Genomic DNA, 10,760 nt, shown 5'->3' with positions numbered 1-10,760 from the left:
CCATCTACGATGAGAGACTATAAAATTATTCTCATTTAGATCATTCAACATATATGAGTAACAATTTAAAGGAAAGACAGAGCAACAAAAGAAGTTTCTTCCTCATCTTCCCCGACAGAACCACAGGTCTTCTCCCAAATGAAGGAAGTAATTTTCTCTCAATTGCAAACTAGTCAAAAGTCAAACACAACTTTAGTGACATTTTTTATTGTCTATTATTTTCATTTATTCTATTCACCTGCCTTAATCTAAGCATATATTATATATATTTATTTGCATGACAATGCAAACATACTTGCTTTAACGAAGCATTTCTGTGAACCTAATAAAAGAAAAGCAGTAAGAATACAGAGAACACGAGACATTCAGCACTTAAAGTAGTCATAATACAGTCTTTAAGTCTGCTAAAATCTCTTGGGTGTAAATACAGAAATACAGAAGTGATGGGAAATGCATATTATTACCTTTTTCAATGCAACCAGTATAACATATGACAGAGTACATGGTACCATCACTCAAAGCAGAGTTCATTTGTGTTGGGTAAAAGGCTCCAACAACACAAAGAGCTCTGGAATATTTCCAACTCTGATAATTACCTTTCAAGCCTTCCAGCAGTTTGGGATATCGAACATGCTCTTCTGTCCCATGCCCAAGTCTCTGATTGTCACCTTTACCCCAGGTGTAGACCTGGCCATCTTTGGTTAAAGCAATAGAGAACTGACTCCCACAGCGTACTTTCACAATGTCCAGATCTTGAAGCTTTTCTATCAACTTGGGAGTTTTGCAACCATCACTGCCTCCTCTTCCCAGTTTTCCATAGTCTCCATCACCCCAAGACCACACCTGGCCTTTAAATCAGAAGAAAGAAAACAAAAAATAATTGAACTGCTTTTTGCATGTAACTAAGTCATCCATTTAAACAAATAAATTCTTCATAATCTGAGATTCTACAACAAGCACTAATTTTAAACTGTATTTTAAGGAAAGCAGTTCCAAAATAATTTCTAATTATTTGTGACAATAGTAAAGAACAATATTTGAAAAATAGTCATGCTGACAAAACTAAACATAAAAAAGTGCAATATATAACATTCATTGAAAATCTATCAGTGTATGGAAAGTCCTTCTAAAAATAAATGAAGCATAGAATTTACTGTAAATCAAGCAAGTTAAAAACTGCTTTCTTTAATTATTTATACGAACTTACAAAATGTTTTCTACATCCAATAGCCAAATTTTCTGTTAAAACTATATTGATTTTCAGTTTATATCATTCAAGCATTTCTCAAAATGAAATGAAATCGTCACGTTTACCATGTTCTTTTGAAATACACTACTAAATCTAAGTCCTGATGTAGAAACTTAGAAACAGTCAAGTCATTCTGCATCTGCAGTAAATAAAATAATGTTTCAAGAATGGTAACCCATGCATGCCCAAACAGAAAGTCTTGTTTTATGTTCTGATGCATTTTTGTTCCCTACCCGCAACAGCAGAGTCCCTAAGGTACTCTGATAAGCAGTGGAAGCATGCAAGGCAGAGACCAGAGAGAGGAAAAAATTTGATAAAATCTGGGTTTCCATTTCCTGTTTGAGCAAACATTTAGGTTTTTAAATAATGCACATCATATTAACCAGCTGTATTTCAAAGGAACCAAGAACTATCTGCTTTCTAAGAGATGACTTTGGGGTTTGACCTCACAATGAAATGCAGGTTTTTAATCTGTCTCACCCTAGGCACCTTGGTCAGGGATGTTGGAAAGATAAACTTCCATGCAGCTTCTCTTTTGCACTTCCAAAGGGTTAAGAGAGACAGCTCTCCTACTGTGAATTCTGACTTTTGTAACAACATGAGATATTTGCACTTATATAGTAACAAGTAACACTTAGATACTTGCACATATATGTATTATTTTGTGGGTCCATTATACATTTACATTAAATATACATACACCATTACTCAATATATTTACATATTCATAAGGAACATACTGCATATCTATGCATGGAAATACTTCTGCAACATTATCTACAAAATGTATAAATGTATATATTTTTTTCCCCAGAAGGAATTTCAGCTTCAAATTCTTATAGAATTCAAGCTTCTAGAAATAAGCATATCTTCAGTACAAATATCTTCAGAGTAAAAGGAAAGACAGGTAACCTTACTTACAATTTTAACTTTTATTTTGCTACTAACCATTTTCAGTAACTGCAAGAGTCTGAGCATCTCCACTCCCACACGACACATCAATAACTTTGAGTCCTTTCAGCCCCGTGACCAGCATTGGGATGGTCTGATCTTCACTGGAACCTTCAAAACAAAGTAGTTCTGTGAGAAGCAAAACCCAGAAAGCCTTACAAGTTCTTTTGTTTGGTTTTTTTGCTTCTTTGCTTTTGGATGTTTTATTGTGAGGGTGCAGGGTAGCATTGTTTAGTTTTGATTCAGATTTGAGTGTCATGACTAAGCTCCTCCATGGTTTTTGAGACACCCAACAAGGATTTAATCCATGAAATAGTCTTAGCTTCATGAGGAAAGGAACAGAGAACATTGCAGATTTTTCTTCTCCATCCAGTTGCTTATTTCCAGATAACTCAAGGAATTTAACGGATTTGAGACAATCCCTCCCATAATTATTTCAATTCACAAGAAACCACATAATGTTCACAAATCAGCTTTAGGTGGGATGCAAGATCATTTGCAACAGGCACTAAATTCTTCAACAACTTACTTGAAGCTATCAACTAACTCACCATGACCAAGTCTGCCATAGTTTCCTCGTCCCCATGTATAGAGCTCTCCCTCAGCAGTAATGGCTGCACTGTAGGTGCTTCCACATGCAATATGAACAACATGTTTTCCAGCTTGCTTCCCAGATAAAGCAGATATCATCTTAGGTTCCTCCAGAGGGCTATTTAAAGAGAAGGTGACATATTTCACAAAAGGTGATTTGATGAGTAGGTGATAAAAGGTGCTAGACATACTTGTTAGAATTGCTGCAATTTTACCTGCAAGCCTTATTATTAGACAGAAGTAACAAAATACAAATAGAACTACAAGCCAAAATTAAGTTCAAATTGTACAACAATACTATACCAACCACTGAAGGAATGTCTAACAACTGCAACTTCTGTTTTCAACTGAGTTCATGCAATGTTTTTAAAAAATATTTGTCTACTGTTAAAAATACTACCTTTAATTACTGTATCTGACCAATTAATTTCATGACACTGATAACCTTTGTGAAGTCTCTCTTGTCTCAGAGGGAATTCTGCACGGGGGGAAGACACAAAATCTCTAAAATCTATTGATGCACACCCCCTATACAATACCATTGTAGAAGACTGCTTCTACACAAAAGCAGGACAGTAATGTCCCTGAAAAATGGAATAATGTACAACATGATTGCATAAAAAATAATGACCCTGCTCCAACATGTGAGTCAACATTTCAGAGAAAATGTGCTCTGGATTCATAAAACCATTGATAAAAGGCCTGATAACAGTGCTCACCACTACATCTTCCACCTGTAAGAACTTCAGAAAGTAACATCAATAGACAACTAGGAATATTCCAGACAGAGAAAACAAGCAGGAAAAATGCAACTTTTGTTCAGTAACAGAGTCAAATGTTAAATGCTGAGCATTGCTTATATACACAACAAAATAATTTTTACTAAGAATTCAGAATACTTGCAAATAAATGTTATGATTATTTTTAATACATACACTGTATCCCCATGACCTAGTCTTCCACCATCTCCACAACCCCAAGAGAAAACTTCACCACTTGCTGACAAAGCCAGATAGTGATGCCCATCTGAATGTGCTGCTATCTTCACAATATTTCTGGAAGCTAGACTCTGCACCAGCTGTGGTCCCTGTAAACCAAGCAAATGCAATATGCTTACAAAATGTGCTGATGTTTTCCATCACATAACTAGGTACAGTTTTCCTATTTCCAGTTTTATCAAAACTTTTCTCTCAAATTAATGAGGTGAAGGCATGTAGAAAAAAATGGTCAATCATGACAAAAGCAATGCTTTGAAGCTATTTGTTCCCACTCTTATAGGTCTTCAGTACATATGAAAACAGTGTTTATCTTAACATTACAGGCTATCTTAGTGACAAAGCCTTCTATTTACAGTGCATTTTTGTTTGAGAAACTACACAGTTTGGACACAGTTATATCAATAAAGTAAAATCTATTTCATATCTCCCAATTTCTGAAGTTACCAAGGCCAGTATACCAATAAAAGCAATTATCATAGTATCCATAACCTCTAGCATGATCAAAATTACAGAATCCATATGTTTTTCATCAAATCAACCCAGGAGACAAACCCCACTATTTCTGAAAGTTCAAATACAACAGTACAGAAAGCTCACAAAAAATCAGCCTGCCTCCATCTCCTAAGAAATTGTAAATATTTAGCAGAGGAAACTTATGAAGTAATACAGAACAAATTTTTAAAAACACGTAAAAAACTCTCACCAGAGTGTCGCTGTTATATGCTTGTGTATAAACTCTTCCATTTCTAGATAATATCAGAAAACGTTTCTCTGCACAAGCAACCTGTACAACACCAAGGTTGGCCAGTCCTTCACACTGAATTGGACCACTCACATTAGCATAGTACTTCCAACCTATTAATCCCCAAGCAATGACCTCTTGCAGTGATCCCTAGGAAATGAGAAATTCTGTAAGTACTAAATTTTCAAACAAACAGCTTATTAAAATCCACAGAGCAAATTATTTTTTAAAACTTTATATACCAAATGTGTTTAAATCTGAGACTGTCCTTCTTTCCAATAGTCAGTAAAACCTACCTAATTATAAGATACCAAAAATAAAGACTTGCATGCATCATATTCAGTTCAGTCTGGTACTAAATGAGCAGTAAGTGTCTATGGTAAGAGATTCTGACAATTTTCAGGTTCGAAAGTTTGGCATTTACCTTTTTCTTTATTTTTCTAGTAAGTCAGACCCCCAACATTTATAAAGTCTGGTCTTGATAATTTACTCTGAGAAACACAACAGCTCAAAATACGGCAGAATTAGCCATGGTGTGGTAAGAAAGAATGGTTCATAAACCATAAAATTGCACTCCAAGGCTCCCTCAAAAAGGGCTGATGCAATAAAAGTTACCCAAGACAGACAAATTTCAGAACTCAAGGTTATGTTGTGAAAATCAGAAAGGAATTTGAAGGATCTTAGGAGCTGTTTTCCTTGCATTCTGATATTCAGTTATGCTTTTGGGGAAAACATCTTACTGGATTTGATATTGCAAGAATTACCTTATGAGATGTAGGAGAGCTACACTGTGGAGGCATACATGGGGTGGCAAGGCGGTCCAAATGGGCCATGATCACCACAGCTGTTTGTCTCAGATCAATGGCCAGCTCATTGTCCTGTGGCAAAGTCAGATACCTCAAAAAACTTTCATTTGGACTTAGAGGGTAAGTCAGGAGCTAGAAAAGAGAAAAGAGCAGTCAGAAAAACATTCAAGGTATATCTGATACTACACAATAAAGTTTAGACAAGATGACTATCTGCGTAAGTGTAAGAGGAAAGGAATTAATTCTGCACATCCTTTTTTCACATTAGAGAAAAATTTGAAACATGAATGTTGACAAAATAGTCAGATTGTGAATATAATAGAAAGTTACAAGCATAATAAAATTGATTTTTATCAACCTCAGTTAGTAACCATGACAAAGAGTCACAGTTCAATTAATTTTAAACACAAAATAAAACCAATCCAAATATGCAGAAAAGTTAGCCACATCTAAGTTCATTATCACATCAGCATTAACTACAAAATACAATACATACATCTAATCATGCTGTGACATTCTCCCCCTACCTCAAGAAACTCAAATGTTCACATGAAAACCAAATAACCATGGTATGTATACACCTTACATGGAAAACACTACCACCAACTTTGTTTGGATAACTTTATGATTATAATTTTAGGCAGGCAAATGAAATTTGATTCAACCATAATGCCCCTTCTAAATAAACCAAGAATAAGTACCTGAATCTCTTCCTCAGTATTGGGCATGTCTTTATTACATATTATACTCTGAAACCTTTGTAGCAAAGGTAGAAGGGGTGCACTTGTTCCCTGTGCAGATCGCTCATTATCCGTTTCCCTCGTTCCGTTATCCCAAAGCTGAAGCAGCAACATAACTGCAGACAACATTTGGCTGAAAGAGGGAATAAACATTTTCTGTTAATAAGCATTCCTAAAAACATTGGGTTAGTCTATCCATACAATCCAACCTCTACATTTTGAAGTTAAGCAAAATCAGCTGCCAGGGCTTTTAAACAGATTATCAAAATATAAAAAATTGATTTTGCAGTCAAGATAGTATTAGGTCTTAATCACCACTGCCTTAGTGAAAAAGTGCATATGAACTACAATTATGACATTAAACTCAAATTCATGAAAACTGAAGCCTGTCAGCCCTTTCCAACAGTGACGGCTAAAAATCAGAGTGCTCATGCTTCTCACCTTAGTGTACCCCTCTGCACTGCCAGTTCAAGCAATATGGCAAGTGCCAAGTGCTGGTCTTGCAAAGGAATGTTTCCTGGCCCCTTGGTACTGGGAGCTCCATGCACATCTCTATTTAAAAGTCAAACAGTATACATTTACTAAGAGGAAATAATACACAATTGCTTACCAAAAACATCTACAGCACCCCAAGAACTACTAAACTTACAGAAAAATATCAAAGGGCTGATGAAAGCAGCTGAGAAGAAAAGCCCACACACTCCAACCTAGATCAAATTTTAAAGGGACAGCTAGGCTTTAAAAACACCCCAAGCTTCACTATCTATCTACAGTTCTATTAAACATGCTAAGAACATGAAAAACATTTTTCACAGGTGAAATTCAAATACATTTTATGATATTCACCTTAAGACATAGTTCCAGTATTGAAAAGACATTTCTAGTAACTACTGTAAAAAGGTAATAACTTGAAGCCTATTTAAATAACGGGGAAAAGCAGAGGACTGTTCCAAGTCCAATATGAGTGTATTTTCCCTCATGCACAAAAAATCTGTATTATTTTACTATACTTGAAGGGCACAATTAAGAGTGCACATACATAGCATTACCAAAGCATTCTTATGCAGAATTATTTACATTAGTAAAACACAATTGTTTTGCTAAGTTTTCATGCAGTGATCCAAAATATTCCAATTCAGATTTTTCTTAAGCAGCTAAAATCATTAAATCATGTTTAAAGAGCAGCATTTCAATAGTTCATTAATTTTTTGCTTGCTTGTATAACAACATTGTAAAAGGAAGGAAATCTCTCGAATTTTCTATAAATCACTATGTTTATACCCCCAGCTTCTGAGAGATGCAAGCTTGCCACTTAACAGCTCAAAAAAAGAAACTTACCCAGTCACAACAGACCTTAGGAATTTAGTAGCTCTTTCTACCACTTCCAGCCACACAGAAGACACAGTCCCTTCATCAAAAAGGGATGCCTCTGGTAGAGCTCGCAGTGCATCAAGTGATTCCTGTAACAATTCACTGCACAAGTCTGCATCTTCACCTAAGTAACACAGCAAGAGCAGTTACATTCCCACCTTACAGAGGTTAGAGAAATGGTGGTACACAATATTTCGTGGAACCTTTTTTCAACATAAGATACAAGTTACTTCCTACAGACAAAGTTCTCAATTTTCATATGAACATTTGACTACAAGACTCAGAAAAAATCTTCACCCAAAAAAAAAAATCATAAAGGTAAAAACCCAAACCAGCTGATTTCACTACGCAGCCACTGAGAAAAGAGGACAACTAGGGTTGGCTGGAGTAAGCCCACACCTGCCATCTGACCAAATGGTGCAGACTGAGGCAGGCAGGTTTAGTGGCACAGGTGACAATTCTGCCAACCTCTGCAATTTGACAATAGCTGACAAGTACACAAACTAAATACAAGCTTCACATTCAAAGATTTTTCTAAGCTGCTACTATCATATAATAATAGTGGCTTCACCTTGTCTGAAAAATAAATCTAACTTTTCTGAAATCTAGCATTAAAAATCCATGCTTTTCATGAAATCCCAACTTACCTTCCTCAACATAAAGTATCTCAGAAAAACCCAACATTGATACTGGCATGGGTGGCTTTGATCAGCAACAACATTGTTGGGCACAGAATCACATAAGTGCAATTATGCAAATCCATCATTCCTAAATTTATAGTTCTATGCCAATATTTAACACAGATACACTTTAATGAGTCACATGGCTTCAACTGAAATATATTTGCAATATGTTCAAGAGTAGACGGACCTGATCTCCAGGCTCTACGAAGAAAAGCAAATGCAAATGAAAGTGCTGCTCGGGATCCAACACGTGCAAGTCCTTCCACACCTTTGCCTATAGGTCTTGAGCTAAATAAAATTATGCATGAATAGTTTCAATAAATTTTATTACAATAATATATATTTATGCTATTATTATTCTGTATAACATATATTCAATGATTTTATAATTTAGCCATATGAATGCATGCACAATCACACAATTTTTATTTGTAAAGAATCATAGCTGTGCCTTGAGAAACAAGGTGAACAATATGAAAATGTCAGCAACCAAAATTCAACTTCAAGCACTCCAAAGAAACAACTCAATGTCCAATATCAAAAAGCTCCAGATTGGCATAATGGACTGCCACAAAAAAAATTCCCATAGTTACTTAAAGTGAAATGATGATGCTTTACTCAAAATACACAAACATAAGGCACTTCATGTACTAATTATTTACTTGGGAAGTCTATATTTTTAGTTAGTTTGGACTGCAAAATCTAAGCTTACAGACTTTTTAAAATTAATCTTTAATTATTGATTATTAATTCCACCCATTTTGTCATTACTTATCTTTCTATTCAAGTCTCAATGCCAAAAAATCTCTTTGCAGTTTCTGTATTTGTGTGTGTAAGTAAGAGAGATAGCTTCAACTTTTGGTAATATTCACTGGACTCACATTCACTTCTGTTAATTTCTCATGCAGACAATCAAACTAATTTAAGTAAACTCTCCTTTGTAGTCAGCAACAAGAGATTCCCCACCACTTCCAACATTGAACCACCAAGTCTAGTTTGTTTTGTTTTGAGATTACAACAAAAGTGAACAGCTTAGGACTTTTTCAAGAAATTATACTTGCATCTTTAGCAATCTGATAATTTAAACATATCAGTACTCTTTTTAATCAGAGCTGAAAAAGCATTCAAGAGAACAGTCTATTCAAAGGTATCCTTGTCAGAACTCCAATTCCATAATAACTAGCTGTGATATCTACTTACATTCTCCTTTCATATCTGAATCTAGAGATTCAATCTAACAAAAATTTCCCTAGACAAATTGCTTGTTCTGTCAGACAGCTACTGAACACTTTATTTAATGCCTTCTCTGATAGATTTTTCTATTTTTAGGTCTAGACAGCTATCCAGACATGAAAAGTAATCAGATGATTCCTTACTCAGTTACTTCTGTTGAAACAGTTGCATATAAAATGCATAATTTCATCATTTCTCACTCAAACTAAGGAAAACAAAGTTCAGCTTTTTTTGTATTTGTATTAAATAGCTGCATGTAAAATGCACAATTACATCATTTCTCACCCAAGCAAAGGTTCTATGTTCTGCTTTTAGGTATTTGTATTTAGGTATTTTGTATTTTTTAATTTATGTGAGCTGAGCCACTATTTAACTGAACAACTATTGACAAAAATATATTGTTATTCAAACAATGTGATTTCCATTAGCACCATTTCTGAAACAGGCTTCTCCATATTTTCCTAGCTGAGCAGAACAAAAGAAATACTTCAATAAATGTATACTTATAGCTCAAAGTTTAATATCTACAGCAATGTATTACAATAAAAACCTACTAGTACAAACAGAGACACTATAAGAAACCACCAGGCAAGAAGGAGGACTGATGGCAGGGAACACCACTTTGTATGGTAAAGCCATCTTAAGAAATAAGAAGTTTCTTTACCATTAATGTTTCACAAGAAGGAATAAATCACAGTAAGCCCTCACAGACAGGTTGATAACCTTTCTATGGCTTTTCTAATGGATTAATTTGTTCATGCATGTGTTATTACCTTTTCTTATCCACAGCAGGCAGAGGAACACTACTGCTTTTCCATTTTACTTTGATGTTCTCCTGAAGAACTGCTCTGTTCAGAGCAATGAAATATCGTTCCAGGATGACAAGCCTCTGCTTTAGCCTCATAGCTGAGAGAGCTGTTGTTGCAGATTGTGTGGCCAGAGTTTGCTGTTCCTTTACTAGTACCTGGAGGCATTCCTTCAGTTCATTCACATCTGAGAACCAGAGAGAAATATCATTTTGTGAACCTTCATCTTTGTTATATACAGTATCAAGAAAAATAAAGACAAATTGAAAATTGTAAATTGACCAGAAGTCTGAACACAGTGGAACTCCTCATTTCTATATTTAATGTACATGGTATGACATAAATAAAGCAGGTGTTTAAACACCGGTTATCATCAAAACTAAACATATCTAAACCTTCATATTTCATGTCTGAAATTAAAACATCAGGAAATGTTTTATGCTTTTCAAAGAAACAAGTTAGACAACAACTTCTTATCATCATCCAACCTCAGAGTCAGACTTCTCTTAAGTGCAGGCAAGTCCCTTGCAAGTCCCCACAGGAATATGCTTTCATTTTACATATTATCTCTAGTTTCTCAGAAGTTATAA

General features: G+C 35.1%; 1 protein-coding gene across 2 annotated transcripts in view; it reads right to left on the bottom strand.

Moving 5' to 3' along the window:
- HERC2 (HECT and RLD domain containing E3 ubiquitin protein ligase 2) overlaps nucleotides 1-10,760 on the bottom strand; it is a 99,986-nt gene that overhangs the window by 63,667 nt on the left and 25,559 nt on the right. The window contains exons 4-14 of one of the 2 annotated variants that reach the window (XM_005422698.2): nucleotides 10,138-10,357; nucleotides 8,319-8,419; nucleotides 7,416-7,572; nucleotides 6,519-6,629; nucleotides 6,039-6,210; nucleotides 5,296-5,469; nucleotides 4,493-4,681; nucleotides 3,727-3,878; nucleotides 2,752-2,909; nucleotides 2,198-2,311; nucleotides 597-848 (exon numbers count right to left, since the gene is read on the bottom strand). In XM_005422698.2, coding sequence (XP_005422755.1) covers nucleotides 597-848; nucleotides 2,198-2,311; nucleotides 2,752-2,909; nucleotides 3,727-3,878; nucleotides 4,493-4,681; nucleotides 5,296-5,469; nucleotides 6,039-6,210; nucleotides 6,519-6,629; nucleotides 7,416-7,572; nucleotides 8,319-8,419; nucleotides 10,138-10,357 — 1,800 coding nt within the window. The remainder of the gene's footprint in view (nucleotides 1-596; nucleotides 849-2,197; nucleotides 2,312-2,751; nucleotides 2,910-3,726; nucleotides 3,879-4,492; nucleotides 4,682-5,295; nucleotides 5,470-6,038; nucleotides 6,211-6,518; nucleotides 6,630-7,415; nucleotides 7,573-8,318; nucleotides 8,420-10,137; nucleotides 10,358-10,760) is intronic. The other variant, XM_031058383.1, reaches the window with a different exon arrangement.

Source organism: Geospiza fortis, unplaced genomic scaffold, assembly GCF_000277835.1.
Source record: "Geospiza fortis unplaced genomic scaffold, GeoFor_1.0 scaffold366, whole genome shotgun sequence".
NCBI classification, from domain to species: Eukaryota; Metazoa; Chordata; class Aves; order Passeriformes; family Thraupidae; genus Geospiza; species Geospiza fortis.
The sequence above is the reverse complement of the archived record's forward strand: the minus strand, read 5'-3'. Positions and strand labels throughout refer to the sequence as shown.